The sequence below is a fragment of the Meles meles genome, chromosome 3 (assembly GCF_922984935.1).
Source record: "Meles meles chromosome 3, mMelMel3.1 paternal haplotype, whole genome shotgun sequence".
Lineage (NCBI taxonomy): Eukaryota > Metazoa > Chordata > Mammalia > Carnivora > Mustelidae > Meles > Meles meles.
Window position 1 is genome coordinate 57,131,392 of NC_060068.1, and position 22,988 is coordinate 57,154,379.

Genomic DNA, 22,988 nt, shown 5'->3' on the forward strand with positions numbered 1-22,988 from the left:
TTAAAGCCTCTCTGCCTTCAGCTCAGGTCATGATCCCAGGGTCCTAGGATCAAGCCCCACATTGGGCTCTCTCCTCAGCAGGAAGCCTGCTTCCCCCCCAACTTTCTCTCCGCCTGCCTCTCCACCTACTTGTGATTGCTGTCTGTCAAATAAATAAATAAAATCTTTCAAAAAAAATAACTACCAGTTTATAAGAAATAAGGCAAAAAGACACATAGGAATACAATTTATAAAATTCAGAATATGGGACACTCTACAAAGCAGATAATCATTATTCTTAAATATATCACAAGAAAAAAATTATAGAAGAAACTATAGATCAAAAAACATCAACTGTAATGTGGAAACTTTGTTTAGAACTGATTTAAGCAAATCGAGTGTAAAATATATTAAAAAAATATGAGACAATTATATTTGCTATTTAATGAGTCTTCCATATTACAGAATTATTATAAAAATTTTAGTTGTGGGGCGCCTGGGTGGCTCAGTGGGTTAAGCCGCTGCCTTCGGCTCAGCTCATGATCTCAGGGTCCTGGGATCGAGTCCCACATCGGGCTCTCTGCTCAGCAGGGGCCTGTTTCCCTCTCTCTCTGCCTGCCTATCTACTTGTGATCTCTCTCTGTCAAATAAAAAAAATAAATAATAAATAAATAAAAATCTTAAAAAAAAATTTTAGTTGTACTAACGATATATAGTTATGTTCTTTTTAAGAGCCATTTTACATTTTAGATATATATTCATAATTCCAAAAAGTTTACCCTTAAATATTTATCAATAAAATAATATGGGGCCTGGTATTTACTTCACAAGAATCCAAAAAACTGGCATGGCTATATATTTGTAATTGCTTATTCTAGATGATTAATATATAAGTGCTCCTTATACTAATCTATAAATATATGTTTGAAGACAAAAGTTTGGGTATTTCAAGTGAGTTACCAAAACTTTGTACTTCTGATCTCCTGTCTGATCCTTGCTATCATTAGAGAATAAAGACAACTACTCACAGAAAGAAGCATAGGGCAAAGCTTTAAAAAGCAGTAATGATGGGGTGCCTGGAAGGCTCGATCAGAAAATCTAGCAACTCTTGATCTTGGGGTAATGAGTTCAAGCCCTACACTGGGTGTAGAGATTATTAAAAAGTAAATAAACAAACTTAAAAAAAATAAATAAACAGTAAAAATTTTAAAAAGCAGTAATGAAAGCACAATGCCAAGGAGTATACATAACTTCACTTTGAGAAGAAAAAGCTTCCAAAGTCTCAGATTCATTCAGGAAGCAATGGTCAGCCTTAGCCAATTCAACTTGCTGATTGGGTGGCAGTTTGTAAAGAAAAAAAGCCCTGGTCTAGGAGACTACCAACAGCTAGCTTTGCAAGCTCGGACTCACGTAACTTTAGGTTTTGGAATTTGAAAACACAATAAGTGAAATAACAGCATGAATGATAATTGCGTTGTGAGTACTAACTCTAAATTCTAAACTTCATAAGAGCTTTAAACGCATTATCCTCTTTTAACCGCATAACCCAAGGAAGTGTTGTGGGCACATAATATATACTTTTTAAAGGACGATTAAATGAAGTAGGCAACAATACATGGTACCATTTTGCACATAACGAGTTTAGGTTCAGAGGTGCACACTGTTTTAAGGTCACGCATTGGAGTAAGCTGGTGCAGCCAATATTCCAGGTGGAAGAATGCTTTGAACATGCATGCCACTGCATCAGACCATACAAGAGAGGAGGTTAGGGAACTGGGTGTGAAACACTGGAAAACTTAAAAACCTCTTCCACAGACCTATAGCTTTCCGTCGGCCGCACCACACTTCATAGGTCCCCGGAAAACCGGGAAAGAAAACCAGCCTTTCACTCACCCCCAAGACGCTGGACCTCACAGCCTCGACCTCCCGCCGACGTTCCCGAGTACCTTCGCCCCCCCCAAGCCCCGCCCCTTCACGGACCGCGCACAATTTGTGACAGTGAAACTACATTACCCATGAAACCGTTCGAGAACAGCGCATCTCCGCCGGAAGTCAGGAAGGCTGAATCCGGCGCCGGGAAGAGTGAGAGTGGGGTTTTCCCGGTGTTGCGGCTATATCCTGCATTCCTCTACTCTGGTCACCTTTGGGTTAGTAGCAGCAATGAGTAGTTAGTCGGTCCCGGTGCCCTCCTTTGGGGTGGGTGACCAATTCTCAGTACTTTTTGATCTCAGCGCTGTTGGCCTGGCCATGCTGGGTTGTTTGGCGCAGCCTCGGGATGCGGTGAGGGTGCAGGCGCGGGAGCTATGGGCTGGTAGCCCGGCTTCAGAGAGGGCAGGGGATGCAGCCGGTAGGCTGCTGTGGCCTTTGCAGCCCAGTCTCTGAGGTGGGCGAAACGAAGTGCTGCTTCTACTGTATATTCCCGTTTAAAAGGAGTCTCACAGGAGTGACAAGAAAGTAAACTATCTCAAAGCATTTAAATGTTGGCAGAGACCTTGTGTAGGTGGCGCTTGACCTGTTAAATAGCCACCTTGAATACTGAAGGCCGTGAAATTCGTTAAATCGTTGACTTCACTGATAGATCTGTATTTGAACTCTGCCCTGTCTCTTTAACCATGTGACCTTGAGCGAGTCGTGGGCTCTCGGTACTTATCGGTAAAAGTGGGTGTGGTTTGGTTAAACTGCCTCTCAGAATGGTCTCTGTTCTTTTAGGAAAGCAAGGACGGTATTTGGCTAAGTGAATCACCTCATCCTGCCTTCAGATTCTTACCTTGCGGAAAACCTGTCAATGAGAAATGAAAAAATTAATCCAGCAGTAGAGCTGGATTGCAGATTCTGTGTGATTCTCTGGAATGAGAAATGGTTGTTTCTAGATGGCTATGCTGCCACCAAAAACAAACAAACAAAACTAAGGGAGAAAGTATACATTTTTCACTGCCTTTCTCCTGAGAATATTGTAGTCATAAGAAGTGCACTGGAGGTAGTGAATGGTACTTTGTTGTTTTTTTTTTTTTAATATTTTATTTATTTGACAGAAATCACAACTAGGCAGAGAGGCAGGCAGAAAGAGAGGAGGAAGCAGGCTCCCTGCGGAGCAGAGAGCCCGATGTGGGGCTCGATCCCAGGACCCTGGGATCATGACCTGAGCCCAAAGCAGAGGCTTTAACCCACTGAGCCACCCAGGCACCCCAATGGTACTTTGTTTTTGGAGGACAGTTTTGCAGTCTGCCCTGTGGAGTGTCCTGTGGGGAGGGTGTAGAAATGACTATGACCTCAGAACATGAGACAGTAAAATATTGCTTAAAGTAAACCTAGCTGAAGAACCTGTGTGGTGTTTTTTGGAAAATCAATTTAGGGGAAAGACAACTTGAAAGGGACACTATACATGAGTCAGTATACAGCAATGATTCCAAATGAAGTCCTGAAAAGTTGTAGCTTTTCTTACTGATAATATTTGTAAAGCATTTAGAGATCTCAGTATGAACAGAACAGTGAAGTAAATTCTACAGTAAAGAAATAGTTCTCATATAAAAGCCACTCCACTAATTTAAATTATAAACACATTTTCACCATTCCTGTGAGTAGTTTTTTATGCCTTTTATTTTAATCCCAGTATAGTTAACAGTGTTAAAATTAGTTTCAGGTGTACAATATTGTGATTCAGCAATTCTATACACTGTTGCGTGCTCATCCTGAGTATACTCTAATCCCCATCACCTATTTCACCTGTCCCCCCCCACCGACCTCCCCTTTGTGTAAATTTTACCTTTTTATAAGTAGCATGAAGATAAAAACAGGAAAAATAAATAATCTTTTCAGCCCATTTTTCCTTAAATTTTGTTCATACTCCCTCGACTATAAAACTGATCAAACTGCAGTGTGGGAACGCTAGAGAAAACAGCACTCAAAATGTATGGACTATAAGCTTTTCTTTTTAGGCTGAATATCTTATTGCTTAGAGTGATAGAAACTAGTTAGAATCCAAATCAATTCTTAAATAGCATTTTACTAAACCAAAATTCATACCTTACAAAAAATATTTTGTTCCCATAGAGAACTTAAGCTTGAACCATTTCCACAAAGAATAGTTCAGTTTGTGCCCTACCACTTTCAGTCCACATTGAGATGAAATTTATTAAGAGGTGTGAAACATATTTTCTATATTTTTTCTTACTGAAACAGCAAATAACAATGCAAAGTTAATGGTTTAAAAAGCTTCTTTGATTCAAATTTTGACAAAGTGACCAAATGAACAGGGTTCAATAATAGATCCAAAATATATTGTTATCTGATTGATGACAAAGATGGTAACTGCAGTGCAATGGGACAAATGGTAATTTCAAGAGTGGTGCCAAGTCATATGGATTATCCACTGGGATAAAAATGTATCTAGCCCCTACTTCACACTATGAACAAAAATCAATCCCAGATGGATTGTAGAATTAATTGTGCACGGGAAAGCAATAAATTGTTTTCATGTGAAACTTAACACAAGTTTTGAATAATCAGCTGTAGGATAATAATTTTCCTAAGGGAAGGCACCTGTTTCTGCTACTATAGACTCTAAGAGAATACTAGTCATCATCTGCTAAAAAACCTCTGACTCGACTTCTTATTTAACTCCCGTCATTCCTCTGATCTATGTTGAAATCCCTCCGGAATACTTGAGCATCCTCCTCCTCTTTATAATGTTTGTTACCTGACACTCCTTCTCAAGGGTATGCCCCCTTATCTTTATTACCACAGTTCTTTATACATTGTTACACATCCAATGATGAATTATATTTAAAATTTAAATTATATTTAAGACAATTTTGAAATGCATACTGTGATGACAATTGAGTACTAATTACCTTTTGAAGAGTATGTAACTAAAAACTATAACTGTCCTAATTACATCTGTATGTAGATAACATTCCACCATTGAACAAATAGCCATTGAAAATGAGGATTTTTTTTTCTATTTTCCTCTCTTTAAGGAAGAAATGTCTTCTATAAAAAGAAGCCCAAAGCAAGAAATAATTTCCCAGTTTCACTATTCAGCAGCAGAAGGAGATATTGCCAGGTTAACAGTAATCCTCAGTCATTCTCCATCTCTTCTCAATGAAACATCTGAAAATGGCTGGACTGCTTTAATGTATGCTGCGAGAAATGGGCACCCAGATGTTGTCCAATTTCTACTTGAGAAAGGGTAAACATTTTAGGGACTACTACTTAAAGGGCTCTGGTTTAATTTCTGGGTTACATACTTTTATATTTTTCTTGTAGCCATATTTATACCATTGGGCTTGTAAATAACTCATTGACCACTTTTATTATATAAAAATACAGCACAGTATCTAACTAAAGCTTTTAACTTCATTTGTTGAGAGAGAATTCCTTCATACTTAATATCAAATCAAATTTATGAGTTAGTCTAATCCTCTACTCCCTAATAGAAAATGTAGATCTACCCACTATGACTATGAAGAACCCCTCATAAAATTTTACTTTCTTCTTATAATATAAAACTTACTGTTTTTATTTTATAATTCCCCAGAAATACTAAATATCTACTAACGTTTCATCATTTATTATTTCTTTTAACCTTCCCATTAGTAAATTATGTCCTAAAAGAAAAAAATCTACATAATAATCATTAGTGGGGCTACCATGTGCATCTGGAAACATTTTATTGTAATAAATATTAAAGAAAATGTTTATTTCCTATTTTATTTTTCTTTCCATCTGTAGGTGTGACAGATCCATTGTCAATAAATCAAGGCAGACTGCACTGGATATTGCTAAATTTTGGGGTTATAAGCATATAGCTAATTTACTAGCTAATGCTAAAGGTGGGATGAAGCCTTGGTTCCTAACTAATGAAGTGGAAGATTGTGAAAATTATTTTAGCAGAACACTATTAGACCGAAAAAGTGAAAAAAGAAATAATTCTGACTGGCTACTAGCTAAAGAAAGCCATCCAGCCACAGTTTATATCCTTTTCTCAGACTTAAATCCCTTGGTTACTCTAGGTGGCAATAAAGAAAGTTTCCAACAGCCAGAAGTCAGGCTTTGTCAGCTGAACTACACAGATATAAAAAATTATTTGGGTCAGCGTGAAAAGATCACCTTGATTTTTCTTGGAGTAGAACTTGAAATGAAAAAAGAGTCATTTAATTATGCTGGAGAAGTCCCAAGAGAAGAAGAAGATGGGTTGGTTGCCTGGTTTGCTCTAGGTATAGATCCTGTTGCTGCCGAAGAATTTAAGCAAAGACATGAAAATTGTTATTTTCTTCATCCTCCAATGCCAGCTCTTCTGCAATTGAAAGAAAAAGAAGCTGGTAAGAAGTGTATATGGTTTACCTATCGGTAATAACAACTTGGTAATAATCTGGGTTTTGGAACTGGGTTGGAGTTATACATATCTTCATTTTCTAGGAGGCATGCTTTTTTCAGTAAGCGATGAAATTAGGCTATCTTCATTAGAACTTTCCTAAATTTCTCATTCTAGGGAACTACTCTCCTGAGCAGTTATAGCAGTTTTAATCAGCCAAAATTACTTTCCCCAGAATTTTTTTTTTTTAGATTTTTTTTTTAATTTATTTATTTTACAGACAGAGATCACAAGTAGGCAGAGAGGCAGGCAGAGAGAGGAAGGAAAGCAGGCTCCCTGCTGAGCAGAAAGCCCTATCCAGGGCTCAATCCAGGACCCTGGGATCATGACCTGAGCTGAAGGCAGCAGCTTAACCCACTGAGCCACCCAGGTGCCCCTACTTCCCCAGAATTAATTCTAAAGCATGCTAGTGTTATTTGATTCTTCAGTGAATAATTATTGAGCACTTGCTATACACTAAGCATGATGGCAAAGACTTTGATTATTTTGTTTTCTATTGCTGGGTATGCTAGTTCATGTGGGGCCTTATATGCCATGGTTTTATTCTAAATTCCATTTAAATGTAACCTGACCTATGGTTTAAAAAAACAAAAACAAAACCCTTCACTCTGCCTGCTTTGTAGATCATGATTTTTAGGTAATTAAGTGTGAAGTCAGAAGTCTTGTTAAGAGGGGATTGGCGATTACAGTAGTTTAAGAGGTTGCAGTGGATTGGTTTGATGGAGAAAAGGGGAGAGTTTGAGATGTTCTGGAGGTAAAACTGATCAGTCTTTATCAGTCACTAGAGGCTATTATAAGTGAGAGAGAGATGATAGTACCCTGGACCACAGCCTGAATTAAGGTGATAATGGTATAGATAAAGAAAGGGGGTTATGTTCAAGGTATATTTTAGAGAGAAAATTATCAGCATTTGCTGACGGATTGGGTATAGGGTATATAATGATGAAAGAAAAGATCAAGAATGATGGCTAGGTTTGAGACTAGTAATTTGATGTATAGTGATACTATTTCTTGATTAATATAGGGTGACAGGTTGAGCAAGGGAAGCAGGACAGTCTTGAAGTAAATAAATCAAGATTTTAGTTTTGGGCATGTTCAGTTTTAGAGAAGGATATTGGAATCTGGAACACAGAGGTGAGGTGTGAAGTAGACATAGCCATGTGGGAGTCATCAACGTAAAGGTGATATTTAGATCTCAGGAAACTGAGATGGGGAGTTGAGAACAAGCAAGAAAGAGAGCCTCAGAATCATAACTGAATCCCCCCTAAATTTTGAGGTCAGGTAGAAAGGGAGGAGCTATCGAAGGTACTATTGACAGTGTGACCATAAGGTACGAGGAAAACAGGAGAATGTGCTCATGGAAATCAAGAGAGCAGAGTATTACAAGGAGGAAGTGGTCAAATACATTGAATGCTTTAAGATAGACCAAAAAATATATATATTTTTAAGGATCTTTCATTTTGGTAATAGGAAGCTGTTGATGAATTTGACAAGAGGTCTATCGGTGAAGTGGAAAGAATATAAGCTAAATAAAGGTAGACTGAAAAGTTAGTGGGAGGTAAGGAAGGGGTCACTTGTCAATGTCCACCTTCCCTTAGGAGATGTGTGGTGGGTCCTTTCAGAGACCACTTAGATTATCTCATCCCAAAGTCTGAATTGGTATGTTTTAATCTCCACATCTATGGAGAAAACATTGCACTTTTTAAAGAAAATATCTTTTCTCAGGACACTTGGGTTCTCAATCATTAAGTGGCTGCCTTCAGCTCAGGTCATGATCCCAGAGTCCTGAGATCCAGCCCCTGCATCAGGCTCCCTGCTCAGTGGGAATCTGCTTCTCCCTCTGCCCCTCCCCACCGCTCATGCTCTCATTCTCTCTCAAAAATAAATAAAATATTTTTTAAAAAAGAAAATATCTTTTCTTTGTAGCTATATAATTTTAAGGTCAAAAGGGTCTCTCTCTCTTCCTGTCTTTTTACTAGCAAGAAAACTGAGGCCCTTTTATTCACTTGCTGTGTAAACTTCCACAGTTAACCTCTTTATGCCTCAGTTTCCTCCTCTAGAAAAAGAGGATAATAATACCTACATCATAGGATTGATCTAAACATTAAATAAAATGAGGTAGCCTGTTGAGCTATTTATTTTTACTCATTTCACATAAAATATACTTGTATTATTTGTCATTCGTATTATCCATCCATACCCCACTATCCTCTGTATCAGATAGGCCAATAGAAATATAACTGTTTTGTTCTTCATAAATAAATAAATGATACATATGAAGATCTTTCTACGATGCTTCACACATAGTTGGTACTCAATAAATATTAGCATTTCTTATTGAAACAATATTGAAATAATGTAAGTAACACAAATTATGTATTACAAGATGACATAGGAAATATTTACTATTGCCTACAGTTCATTGAACTTCAGTATTAATTTGTTTTTATGCATGGTTTATTTTGTTTTTCCCAGTTTAAAACATTATTATTGTTGTTTATGGTCATTTTGCTTTTTTTTTTTTTTTTTCAAAAATCTTTAACCCAAATAATGTGTTTTAGTGAGCATGTCAGGCAAATGTAACATTTCTACTTTTATTTTTTCAATTATAACATTTCTGATCAGGCCATATTCTTTTTTGAAGTACCAGGGTAAAGGTTATAGCCAAAGTATATATATTTTTATATACGTATATATAAGATTTATTCTAGTAGGCATTTTTTTCATGAACAAAGTTAACCATAAATGTTATAAAGAAGTATTTTTTTTAATATTCTGTACAATTTCCAGTTGTAAACAGGATGTGTTTCATGATGACATGGACCAGTACTAGTTTAGGGACCCAGGAAAGGAGAATTCCTGTAGTTTCCTATTAATATGTTCTTTATAGTCCAAGTCTAAATTAGGAAGTGTCTACATAGTGCATTTTTATAAGAGTCACTATTATAAAATCAATATTTGTAAGATCGCTAGAATACATTAGAATCTTGTGTATCTAAAATTTAAAAATCACCAATTGTAAAAGCCTGACCTAATATAGTATGAAAGATAGGTGTGCTAACAGCTATCTTATATGAGAGTTATATCTTATCAGTTCAAATTAAAGTTAAATCAGATTTTCATCTGTCATCTATTGGATTAAATATTTTACTTCAAAAGAAATATACATCATAAGAATATGAAAATTCTTGATCACATAGCTATTCAGAAAATATAGTGTATGCCTTGACTTATGAACATTTTACTTTGATATTAATTTGTTTACAGTTTATCACAGAAATAAAACTTTTTTATGCTTCTCTTAAAGGGGTTGTAGCCCAAGCAAGATCTGTTCTTGCCTGGCACAGTCGATATAAGTTCTGCCCAACCTGTGGAAGTGCAACTAAAATTGAAGAAGGTGGTTACAAAAGAGTATGCTTAAAAGAAGACTGCCCTAGCCTCCATGGTGTTCACAATACATCATATCCAAGAGTTGGTAAGCCTTTTCTTTTACAGTGAAATTTCAGACATCTGGAATCTTAGGGAACAAGACATTCTGGGAAGACAAAATTTTGAGTTGTTGAGGGGTTCACCTTTTTTTTTTTTTTAAGATTTTATTTATTTATTTGACAGATCACAAGTAGGCAGAGAGGCAAGAAGAGAGAGAGGAGGAAGCAGGCCCCCACGCCGAGCAGAGAGCCCGATGTGGGGCTTGATCCGAGGATCCTGGGATCACGACCTGAGCCAAAGGCAGAGGCTTTAACCCACTGAGTCACCCAGGTGCCCCAGGGTGCCCCACCTTTTTATTAAAACCACATTTAATATAACTTGAGACTACAAGTATTGAGTATTAAATGGTTTCATGACTTTTAAGTAAGGGACATTGTACATAATTAGCCTTTTTTTCTTTTAAGATTTTATGTATTTATTTGTCAGAGAGAGAGCACAAGCAGGGAGAGTGGCAAAACATAGGGAGAAGCAAGTTCCCTGCTGAGGAAGGAGCCTGATGCAGGGTCAATCCCAGGACCCTAGGATCATGACCCGAGCCAAAGGCAGAAACTTAACCTTACTGAGCCACCCAGGCATCCCTAATTAGCCATTTCTTAACTCTGAGTTAATCAAAATGAATTTGATATGTTAAAATACATGATTTCAAAAGTCTACCAATCTGGATCTGCTTAGTGCAGAGACAAAAAAAAAAAAAAAAAAAAAAAAACAAAAAACAAAAAAACACCTAAATAAATAAAAGTAAAAAACAACAATTCACTGCCTGTTCAGGACATAACCAAAGCAGTACAGCCTGGAGCTAGCTTTTCATCACTAGTGTTGCCTACCTATACCTTCTCTCCTCCTTCTAATTGCTGCTTTGGAACCTTGTGTAGGTTTGGAAATCTGAGAACCTCGTCCTTTAAAACTTGTGAAAAAATAATAATAAACTGATCAATACCTGAGGAAGTCTCCTGAGAGTAAAATGCATGACTTTGTAATACCTGGTTTCACTGCTCAGGAGCCTTTTATGTTTGATTCCTGTTTTCAGTCATGATTTAGCAAGGAGAATTCACTGCATTAATGACTTCTGGGAAATAAACTCGAAGTTAAATTTTATATTTTTAATGGCTTAAACTTAGTCATAGAGCCACTTTAGCTTTTAAAAACATTTGTTCAAGATTGGACTGGAAGGGAGAGGAAAATTCACATTTACTGGTAAAATTTGTATTTTTTTCATGCTATATAATACCTACTCTTGGAATGTCTGGGTAGCCCAGTCATTAGGCATCTGCCTTCAGCTCAGTCATGATCCTACAGTCCTGGGATTGAGTCCTGCATAGGGCTTAGGAAACCTGTTTCTCCCTCTGCCTGCTGCTCCCCCTACTTGTGCTCTCTCTCTCTCTTTCAAATAAATAAATAAATTCTTTTTTAAAAAGTGCCTACTCTAACATTTTTATAATTAAAATATATGCCTAGCAGACAGTAAGTATATAATAAATGTTGCTATTAAGAAGACAAACTTGATCTTTCTTTACGTATAATATTCTTTTCAGTTTCCCTGAAATATTTTGTCATGAGGCAGAAAGAAACAATCTCATAATTAGAAAAGAGTCTTGTTCTTATAAGGGCTATACCTTTTTATTATACTATTTGACAGTGACTTTACACAATGAGTCTAAATTATTTTCCCTATCATTCATTCATCTGATTTTTTTTTTAAAACAGATCCAGTAGTAATCATGCAAGTTATTCATCCAGATGGGACCAAATGTCTTTTAGGCAGGCAGAAAAGATTTCCCCCAGGCATGTTTACTTGCCTTGCTGGATTTATTGAACCTGGTAAGCCTTTACTTAATAATTTTAATAATAATCTTCCTTTAACTTAAAATTTCTAAATAAAAATTTTAAGCGGCATTTGACAAATTATCACGCTATGAAATTGGGTGTTTTTAAATATTTTCTGTGTATTTTGAGTGCTGTAATATTTGTTTTTACTAGAATAATTTTGTCTCTTTTAAGAATTCCAACATTTCAACTTTCATACATTGCTATTACCAGAGTATCTGCATGACTTATACCTCACTTCCTTCTTTACTAGACCCAACTGTGTCACCTTATCAAAGAGGCCTTCCCAAATAGCCCCAAATACATTAGTTAGCATCGTACTCTGCATTCACAATTCTGTCATCCTGCCTAACTTTTCCCTACAGTGCTCATTACCACCTGACATAGTGTGTATGTATGTATGTATTTATGTATGTGTGACTGTATCTCTGTATTTATTATATGATGTATGTATGATGTATCTATTTATCTATCTACTCTTTTGTTATCTTCTCATACCAGAATGTAAGTTGCATAAGGGCTGGGACTTTATTTCATTCATCATTAGAGCCCACACCCTTAGAGCACTGCCTTATATGTAGTAGGAGCTCAATAAATATCTGTGGAATAAATGCTAATTAATATATATGCTTAATCTTTACTTCCAGTGTTAATCTGCACTGATAATAATAGTAGTAAACATACTTTGTACACACTCTCTTTTGAAGGCTTCCCAGATATTGAATCATATGATCCTCATACAGCCTTATAAAGTAGGTACTTATTACAGCAGTTTTACAGATAGGGCACTATGGTACAGGGGCTGAATCACTTGCCCAAGATCAAACAGCTTATCAGTGATAGGGCAGGAATACAAACCTGAGCAATTTGGCAGAGTCCATACTCTTAATCACTGTGCTGTCTCTAATAACTCTAGGCCCTTTTTTTTTTTAACTGCTGTGTACCATTTTATTTATAAATACTCTTCAATTCACCCATCTGCTGTCAGACAGTTAGTTTATATGTTTTTGCTATCACAAACAACACTGCAACGAATATTCTTATACTGCTCCTTGTGCACATTTGCAAGAGTTAGCAAGGGTATATACTTGAGAGTAGAATTGTTGGCTGGTAGGATATGAGCATCCTGACCTTTCATAGACATTGCCAACTTGCTCTCTGAAGTGTTCCTACTAATTTATAGTCTAAAAGCACATGAAATGTTCTATTATTCCACATCTTCACCAAGTTAGGATTTTCATACTTTATAATGTCCTAATCTGATAGGTATGAAATAGTCTCGTTGTAGTTTTCATTTCCATTTCCGTACTGATGGAGCATCTTTTTCAAATGTGTTTTAGGCATCTGGTTTTCATTTTCTCTGAATTTTACATGTTTATATTCTTTGCCCAATTTTGTTTGGGTTGTTTATCCTTCTTTTCTAATTTCAGGTGTTTTGTAGTATGTATTCTTTAGCCATGGTCTAGCAGATATCTTAACGCTAGTCTATGACTTACCTTTCCGCAATATTTTTTTGGTGAACATGAGTTGATTTTAATATGGAAATATAGCATCCATTTGAAATAAAAAGTTACATTTAAATAGCAAAATATTTCTAAGCTTTCAGATAAACTTAGAAACCATTCTCTTTATTCTATTCTATTCAAATTTCTCAATTCCAACAAATCAGAATTAAAAAGTACATTTTGGGGCACCTGGGTGGCTCAGAGGGTTAAGCCTCTGCCTTTGGCTCAGGTCATGGTCTCAGGGTCCTGGGCTCAAGCCCACACCCAGCTCTCTGCTTGGCAGGGAGCCTGCTTCCCCCCTTCTCTCTCTGCCTGCCTCTCCACCTACTTGTGATCTTTCTTTCTGTGTCAAATAAATAAAAATAAATATATTTTTTTTAACAAGTACATTTCTAGGCACTACTTTAATTTATCATAACTGAGTCAATAGTCATCTAGAAGAAAAAAAATCATTTAGAAAGAAAAAATACTGTTTCTTATATGGTTTTTAAATTTTTAGTGTTAATGTAATTGTCAACTCTTTTCGAGAAAGTTATCTGCAGTAATTTTTTAACAACATAAAACAATTTCAAAATTTTAGTAAGGAAAAAGCTAGCCATTTATAAAAATCTTGGAATGATAATTTGTAACGTGATAATATGTAAATGAGATAATATATAAAATGTTTGCATAGTGTTCAGCTAATAGCAGGTGCTGGATAATTGTAGATGTTACCATTTTTACACTATAACCAAAAAATCTGGACCTTCAGGAAAAATTTTGGGGTATTTTGATTATGTATGTGGTCATATACTTTAAGAAATAATTTTTTTTTAATTCCAGTCTAGTTTTAGGCTTCTGCTTTCTCATGCTTTGAATTGGGTTTCTGTCCAAAGTGATTTCCAAATGTTTGAACCATTTGGAGCACAAAATGTCCAAGGCACGTTCATCAACTACTTGTTCTTTTGCCCCATTTGATTAGGAGAGACAATAGAAGATGCTGTTCGGAGAGAAGTAGAAGAGGAAAGTGGAGTCAAAGTTGGCCATGTTCAGTATGTCTCTTGTCAGCCATGGCCAATGCCCTCCTCCTTAATGATTGGTTGCTTAGCTGTGGCAGTGTCTACAGAAATTAAAGTTGACAAGAATGAAATAGAGGATGCCCGCTGGTTCACTAGAGAACAGGTAAAGTTCAATTTAATTTCCTTCTTCTATTGATTGTTCTCTGACTGTATCAGTTTGGGCATGCAGCAAGGATACATGTTTTCACCAAGTTGAGTGAATGGGTATGGCCCACCTATCGTGCATAGATTACAATGTAATTGATGTGTCCTATATCAACTCATTTTGTGAGGTTCTTTTAGTTAATGATTCTGAGCCACTTTCTAATTTCAAGTGCCATTCCTTCAGATTAATGATGCTTTTCAATGGACTTAAAATAGGTAAACATTATTTCAAATATGAGAAACAGGAAGATTATTCTGAGATATTTTGTATTTTGGTTTACAGCATTAAAACAAGTAGTTCTCAAAAAATATCAGTAAAAATGCTTAAAATTTTTGAAAAGTTCTTGTTCTTTTTAAAATGTGCTTAAGGACAAAAATAACAAAACTATATACCAAAGATATATCCACAAAAACTTTTTAAAACATCTTCCTTCAGTAGTATAATGAAAGATAAATTACTTGTCTGTGTTTTGCTTAACCCAAAGTATTTGTAGAGAAAACAAATGGATGCACTATTAATAATGAAGAGTGAAATCATTTCTGCTTTGCCTAAACAAAATTTATTTTGTGTTCAACTTCACAAAGGACAAATTAAATGTTTTTTGGAATTTTATAAAAGGGAACCTTTTGGAAAGTTGATTTCACTTTGAAAATAAGTGTGGAACATGTACTTTTCTTTTTCGTGTCCTTATTTTCATAAGGAATATGCTCTTCTGGAATATTTTTGCAAATTGATTCATTAACTCATTGAATCAACTAAAAGTACTGTACTAAATTTTGCATGTTGAACATGGATGTTGTCACTTTGTACTGTTGTTGCTCACTGTAAAATAATCACATTTTAGTTAAACTGCATAAGCATAGAAGTAGTACTTAAGTATGACAGTGTTGAAATCCTAATACATTTTATTATGGTGTGTTTTAGGTTGTGGATGTTCTGACCAAAGGGAAGCAGCAGGCATTCTTTGTGCCTCCAAGCCGAGCTATTGCCCATCAGTTAATTAAACACTGGATTGGAATGAACCCCAATCTCTAAATCAAATAACTAGATTTTGAGTGTTAATTGATTTCTAATAACTTATCCCTCAAGTGAGATTAGAAATATTTAGTGCTCTTTGGAATGTCACAACACAGTATTGGGTTTCAGAAATATTTTCAACACGTACTTTCCATCTTAACCACAGAATCTGTGTTTTTGTAAGTTACAACACTGCCTCAGATTTTGTTAAATCCAAGTCAGCCTCTCCAAATATTTTTTTGGTTGTGCTCCACAACCAAAATATGGTTTTGTGGAGCAAAACCATATTTCTATTAAGAAAAATCATGTTATAAAGATGGATACTCTAAAATGTAAACAAACCTAAATTCTAGTGCCTCTTTAAAGCATTAGACCACTCACTAAAGTTCCGTTCTTGAGAAATAATTTTAATGAATTTTAAGCTTCATTTCCAGTCATTGTATTACCATAAAGGTTCTTTCAGACGTCAGTAGCTGATTTTTGTTCACTTCCCTTTGTATTCCACTTTTTTTCCTGGTTTCACTGTTCTAGCAGTGGTGCTGTTATAGTGTTACCATGTGTCTGTTTTGATCAGTGTTAAGAATTTTCTACTTTAACAACTCTGCTAGAGATCAGAATACCATGCCTTCGTGAAAGGAGAGTTTAAGTGAGAGCATACCATTATGTATGGAACCTCCCCCTTAAACCTAAAATCAATAAATATGTACAGTTATCTATAACACTCAAAGTTGTTTTTAAGACAAATCAAAATTCTCTGCTTTCTCACTGAAATCAAGTGTGTTTGAAGAATTCTCCTCAAAGATCAGATGTTTAATATTTCCCAGATAGATTTACATATTCAATGAAAACACTGGCTTTATGTCATTTTGTGATAAGGGATTTATCTGTATTAGCAAAAATTATGTACTCATTACTAATTATATTTACTTAAACTCAAATGCAACATTTTGATTTTGGCCTTATTTCAACACATTCTAAGAAGCCTTTATAAAATATATCTTAGAACTGAATCAGCAAGATTCAGAGAAAAGTAAATTGCAGTAATTTGCAATTTCACAACAAAGAACTGTCATATTTTATAAGGCTATTTTGAAATTGTTTTAAAAGCTTGTCTATAAATGTATAAGTTTACATAATTTGGCTCTTTAATATTTTATGTTAGAACTGGAAGAGACCATAAGGATAATATATGTAGATCAGTTTTATAGAGAAGGAAAAAGAAATCCTGAAAGGTGAATTTAATTAATTTAATCCATTAAAGTTGAATCAATTAATCAATGAAAGTTATATAATTACAATTTACCATTGTTCATACAATTAATTGTAATTATAGTTAAGTAGCTTAATTTTAACAATCTGTCCTCTATAGCTTAGTGTAGGACTCTTCCTCTAATAGGAAGTAGAAACTACTATTAAAATTATGGGTAAGTTTAAGAAATTAAATGACAAGAAGGAATGATAAGAGGAAATTAGGAATAAATAAGGAATGATAAAAAGAAAAATTTTAATTTACCAATATTGTTAATTAAAATTTTAGATACTAAAATCATTTAACTTAAATATAATTTTCTTAGATTAAGAACTTTACTAATGAACAATGATTTTCTTAGGAACAGGTGAAAGTTTATCGGGATCAGGACTTCAGACAAAACTGACTTACATTGGACATTGAGAATAAAATTTGAACTACATAAGTACATAGAAAACTATGTGCCTTGATTCTAATGAAGTGTGATAATTTAAGGTTCAGTTTTACTCCAAATTTACTTAGAGATTCTAAGATTACATCATAAAGTTCCAGATTTCCATGTTCAGGTAGCAAAGTAAAATATAAAATATCAACAAAATGTAGTTATAAATTTAGTTTTGGTTATTTAATCCTATACTCAGGGAAAATCAGTAAGTAAATTATTGTTATTAATAATCATTCTTAACATTGCTAACTTCTGAGAGGTGAATAACTGTATGTAAGTAAAAACAATAGCACAGAAATTTTAGAGGTTCAAGTGCCATGAATGTATTCTAATGGAAATGAAGGTAACAATATATTAAAATATTTATCCATTTATTCTGTTTTATGTGTTATGTATTTTTTAATATGTTTTGATAAATGTCTTCTGAAAAATGAAAAAAGCCAAATTTTAGTCATCCTCCCTTATTTAATGATGTATAAACAAAAAGTATAAAAGCCCTTTTAAAAGTGGTCCTCTCTGGAAAACTTAAATCTTTAAGTCATATGTGTATATATACACACATACAAACTTACATGTAGACATTTGCATATACAGTCAATAATTTTTCATCATCAGATTTGAAGTTATATGACTAATGTCTATTTTTATTACTTGTCTCAAATTACCGATCTTTGCGTTTTGAATTTTCTTTCCACTGTTTACTGTTCATGGGAGGGCTAAAAGAAATTAGAAGCACACATATCTCATTTAGTTGGAAAAATTATTAAGTAACTCTTTCAGAGATCAGGTTAGAGATTTGGATGAAGACAAAAGAATGGAACAACAAAGGGTGAGACCGTGAGGTAGAAGAAGAGAGTATGTTTGTTAATAAGCCAAATAAACCCAATTAAATCTCATATAAAAATAGCCGGTTCTAGAACTGTGTCGCTAATGTGTATATAGCAAATAGGTGAAAATGTCCTGTAAAACAAATCCATTAATTATTTAGAGTAAAATTTCCACAACACAAATGTTATTAAAGATGAGAACCAACTATTGGGTTCTGAATGTATACATACATATATATACACGTATATATATGTGTATGTACATACAAACATATATACATATATGTGTGTGTGTGTGTGTGTGTGTGTATTCAAGCAAGGTAGGAGTAATGGCTGTTGAAATTTATGTGTGTGTTGTGGCAAAAGGCACAGTTTTTTCTAGTAGAAAAATATCTAGGACAAAGTAATCCAAAGTGCAAAATCAGAAGTATCTGTCTACACATGTAAAAGAGCTAGGTCTTGAGGCAAACCAGAAGTCCTTGCAGCAAATGGGTTGAAAAAGAGGGCAAGAGTTTGACTTCAGTACTGGTGGAGGATGCTCAATCAGGGGTTCACATGCTAGGGAGCTTTGACATAGAGGCAGATGAAAGGTAGGGGCAGATGTAATACGCAGAGGGTATATTTCAAGGAGAGAAGGATAATGTCACCAGAGCCTGCATCTTCAAAAAGCCTTACCAATCAGAAGAGAAATGGAAAGGAGTTTCTTTGTGAAAATAAACTCAATGCTGAAAATGATTTTTCCCCCTACACTATGCCTTGTCCTTTTTCTTCCCAGGACACTCAGGTAGAATTCAGAACAGCTTCTGTAAGAGCAAGCACAGTTTATTATCATCTACAATAGATTTTCAAATGGTTCATTTTATTTGCCCAAAGTAGAATTATCAAAAGGAAAGTTATTCAAGTAATAAAGATGGCATAGGAAAAATGGGTAATCAGAAGCCTGAGTTCTTTTATTGTTTGGAAAACATTTTTTCAACTATAAAAAGAACATTTGGTTATGTTAATTGGGCTAACAGGCAAATTCCTCATCCTGTTTTTACTGAAGGATATCTACATATAATTGTACTTATTGGTGGAAATAGCACTTTAAACTTTTCTCTATTCTTTCAATACTATGTTTCTCTTTTATTGCTATGCATACAACACCGTAGCATTGGACAATGGGTATTTCTTTTCACAATCCCCATTGTAATGATGCTGTACAGAATAGTTGGGGCAGCTGTGAAGTTTTAAAACCGATTTTAAGTTTAAAAAGAAGCCTTTCTGCTAATGGAAATTTTTTTCTTTCTAACTAGAAGTCTGATAAGAGACAGACAAAATATAGCATAAGAAGCAAAAAATATATATCCAGGCTTTCCAGTCTTAGGCTCATGGAAACTCTACCAGACCAACTCTTTGTCTCACCCCTGATGGATTAAGAACATTCTAACCACTTAACTTGTGAGATGGTTTCATTTTTAGTGATGTAAAAGTTCCACCCAGAAGAAGAAATTGAAAATAGTACTTGTATCTATTTTAGAACAGCCAGTGGAAATGGACAGATGATGTTGTCTGAAGTGTTTGTTTGCTTTTTTTGTTTGTTTGTTTTGCTTTGGTTTTTTACTTTTCATCCTGTCCATTTTACTGTACCCTGAAATTGTAGTCTATTGGAGCAATGTGATGTTTTGAACACCTCAGTAGAGTACCTTATAAATATTTATACTGCTTATCTCTATCAGTGGAGCTAAAAACAATTTAAAATGCCATTTATCCAATGGCTTTGCTGCTAAGAGTTATTTTGCTGGATTTACTTGTGTTTATGAAACAAGTTTGAGTACTCTAATGCCATTTTGGAGGATTTGGAACTCCAAATTACATGCACAAATTCAAACCTCAGAGGCTACCTTGGTCCTGACCATAATCTGCTCTGCACTGTAGTGAGCTCTTTACCGGGAATGTAGCCATGAGTAGTAAGCCAGTAGGCACTGTCAAAGATGAAAAGAAAATAGGCACGTATCAGTGTGGACCTCAAAGTTTCATTGCTGTACAGATGTCTAATAATAATTACTTCAGAAAAATATTCTCATTTTACACATATTACTGGGTTTGTCATACTGATCTTTTTCTTTAGTTTCCAATGATTTCATACATCCTCATGAATAATAAGTGTTTTTTTATTTTATTATGATGATAAATCATAATATTGTATATGATAATAAATCCTAGTATTCTTTAATGATTTATCATCATTCTATTAAGATGATAACATAGAATGCATTTTCTTTTTACACCATGAAGAGGGTATGTATATTTTCCTTGTTCAGTATGTCTAACATTAGCACTAATAAGTTATAAGTTTAATTCAAATCCAGATTTCTGAACTTTGTGAGAAGTATTTGTTGCCTTTTCTCTCCCAGCATATTTCTCAGAACTACTTATGGATCTTTACAACAAACTCCTAAGAAAATGTAACACTTTGATTAGCTTATTCTCATAATCCTAATAATATTTACATAGGACTTTATATATAAAATCTGGACAATTATTATTTCTTTTTATCCTTAACCCTGTGAAATTAATATCAATATCATTATCCCCATTTTACAGTTGGCTAAGTGGGGTTAACTTTTTCAAAGTCACATTGTGAATAAATTGGAGAGTCAAAATTTGAACCCAAGTATTTCACTTCAAATCCTTTCACCTTTCCACTTATCAGAGCTACCTCACAGAATTTTCTTAATAATGCTGCATTGAGAACTTCCATTTCAAATTTCTCTTTTAGTTTCTTCAATTTTGGTCATTTTTTAGGTTGGACCTTATATTCTTGTTACTCTGGACACTTCTGTAAGACCTTCACTACTTGCTTAATTATCAGATTTCTATCTCCACCTATCTATTAGGCATACCTGCTGGGTATGCTGCCTCCCAAATACTACATGTGTACAATTAAAATATCTTTTATCCCAAGAACATTTCTGCTTCTAATCGTATTTTAATAATCTTGCAATTTCTAATAGGGAACTTTTGGGTATTATTGTCTACTTTATTCCTTATCTTACCCACCCTACAGCCAAGCAATCTCCATATCCTATTTCTTTAAGTTCTTATTATTTCTTGAGCCTCAGTATCTTCTCTTTCCTTCCCTCTACTTCTTAATATTTATTGGATCTTAACACTTCTTGTCTCTCTGTGCATTGCCACCATCTGAACTCAGGCTACTCATCTGGTTTCTGCATCAGGTTCTTAAATTGGTCTCCTTCAGGTTTTATTTACAATTCCTTCTTCGCAATGCAACCAAAGAGATCTTGCTGAATTCTTCAGAAAGACTCCGCTTTGGACAAAAGATCAAGTCCAATTCCTTAGTATAGCAACTTACCTCTGCAGTTTGGACTCTGATTACTTCCCTTCCTTCCTACCTCATAAATATCATAATTTATGTGTTTGCAAAAAGCTACGGACAAACCTTCTAAGTTTTTATTCGACCTTAATAAGAATCACCTATATAATTATGAACTATGTCATTTGCTACTACTTTAATAGAAATGTCTCATTTATTTAAAGATTCTGAACTCTACTTCTAAACTAATTTCATTTACATATTTCATTGGATTTCAACAATTCTAAATAAGAGCCTATAATTATCCCAGTTTTATAGATGAGCACATTGATTCTAAGAAAAGTCAAATGACCGGGGCGCCTGGGTGGCTCAGTGGGTTAAAGCCTCTGCCTTCGGCTCAGGTCATGATCCCAGGGTCCTGGGATTGAGCCCCGCATTGGACTCTTTGCTCGGCAGGGAGCCTGCTTCCTCCTCTCTCTCTGTCTGCCTCTTCACCTACTTGTGGTATCTCTCTCTGTCAAATAAATAAACTCTTTAAAAATAAATAAATAAAAGTCAAATGACCCTCAAAATCAACATAGAATATGAAAATGTGACTCAATTTAAATCTTCCTCATCAAGATCTACAACTTCTGCCACACCATACACCCCATACCATACACCATACTGTTTCTGCCCCTGTATCTATCTCACAAAGATAAATGAGTTACCTTATAATTAACCCCACCAGTGTCAAGAGCCAAACTAGATCATTTATGTTCTCCTTGGGGCGGGGGTGGGGGGGTGGGGGGGGGAGGGGGGAGTTCTTCCACTCCATTTACACCACATGAACATCATCGCTGTGTTTTGAAGAACCCCTATCCAAACTCCTAGGCCACAAAAGCACACAGTACATCATTTTTCACTGAAGGTATATTTGAAAACCAACAGACTGAAAGGAATGGTTAGGACAGATAATAATAGACTGATTAAAGGATGGTAGATCATTCCTGACACTCCATAAGATTAAGTATGCTAATCAGATTTTGGATTTAGACAACCCAGATAAATCCCAAGTAGAACAAGAGGAAGTATTCAAATCTTTACTTCCTTTTCTTGTTTTTCAAAATACATCTTTGGGTTTTATCTATGTCTCCTTCAGAGCTGAGGAATTATGAAGGCTTTACCCAGGTGAGTTGATTAAATGTTCTTTTTACTTTCTTTTTTTTTTTCTTTTGCTGTTTTGAATGAAGTATCCTCTATTTTAATCCCTGCTGTCCTAGATTCGTTGCTTAGCAAAGGATAATAACAAAAAGGAAATTATTTGAATGTTATATATGAAGACAGTTTAACAACTCATTTCTTCCCAGTCACAAAAAAATCCAACAGCTGTTTGTAACTTGCTGTGTTACCAAATAAGATGGATACAGAAAAAGGATGGATGGGAAAAAAAAATTCTAAATACTCAGTGTGTTTAGGCCTCTTTTATTTATGCTAAGAAAGACATCATATGCACATTTGAATAGCTACCATCCATATCCTAATTTGGTTATTTGAAATAAATTGTGCATTTGGAAAGCAAGGAAAATGCAACTGACAAGCTAGGCTTCTAAGCATAATTGAAATTCATTCTGAATTCAAGGAAGGTTGGTTTCATTTCAAAGCAATAGCCCTTGTTTTGAATTTCTATAATTCTGCTTTGTTTCCATTGCAGCATTAAATTTACTAATCACCAAAATGATTTTCTCATCTGATTTAGTTAATAGAATTTTTCTTCCTTAA

At 34.9% G+C, this 22,988-nt stretch overlaps 1 protein-coding gene across 4 annotated transcripts; it reads left to right on the forward strand.

The window, feature by feature from the left end:
• Positions 1–2,028: 2,028 nt before the first annotated feature.
• On the forward strand, positions 2,029–17,458 carry NUDT12 (nudix hydrolase 12). Of its 4 annotated transcripts, none has more exons than XM_046000870.1 (7): positions 2,029–2,126; positions 4,956–5,167; positions 5,710–6,299; positions 9,660–9,827; positions 11,546–11,659; positions 14,132–14,331; positions 15,298–17,458. In XM_046000870.1, exons 2-7 carry the CDS (start codon positions 4,962–4,964, stop codon positions 15,406–15,408), a joined length of 1,389 nt encoding a protein of 462 aa, XP_045856826.1. In that variant the 5' UTR covers positions 2,029–2,126; positions 4,956–4,961; the 3' UTR covers positions 15,409–17,458. The 4 variants fall into 4 exon arrangements, with proteins under 4 accessions (XP_045856826.1, XP_045856827.1, XP_045856828.1 ...); XM_046000871.1 differs by having other exon boundaries at positions 4,960–5,167; XM_046000869.1 differs by lacking the exon at positions 2,029–2,126 and adding an exon at positions 2,144–2,362.
• Positions 17,459–22,988: the final 5,530 nt, after the last annotated feature.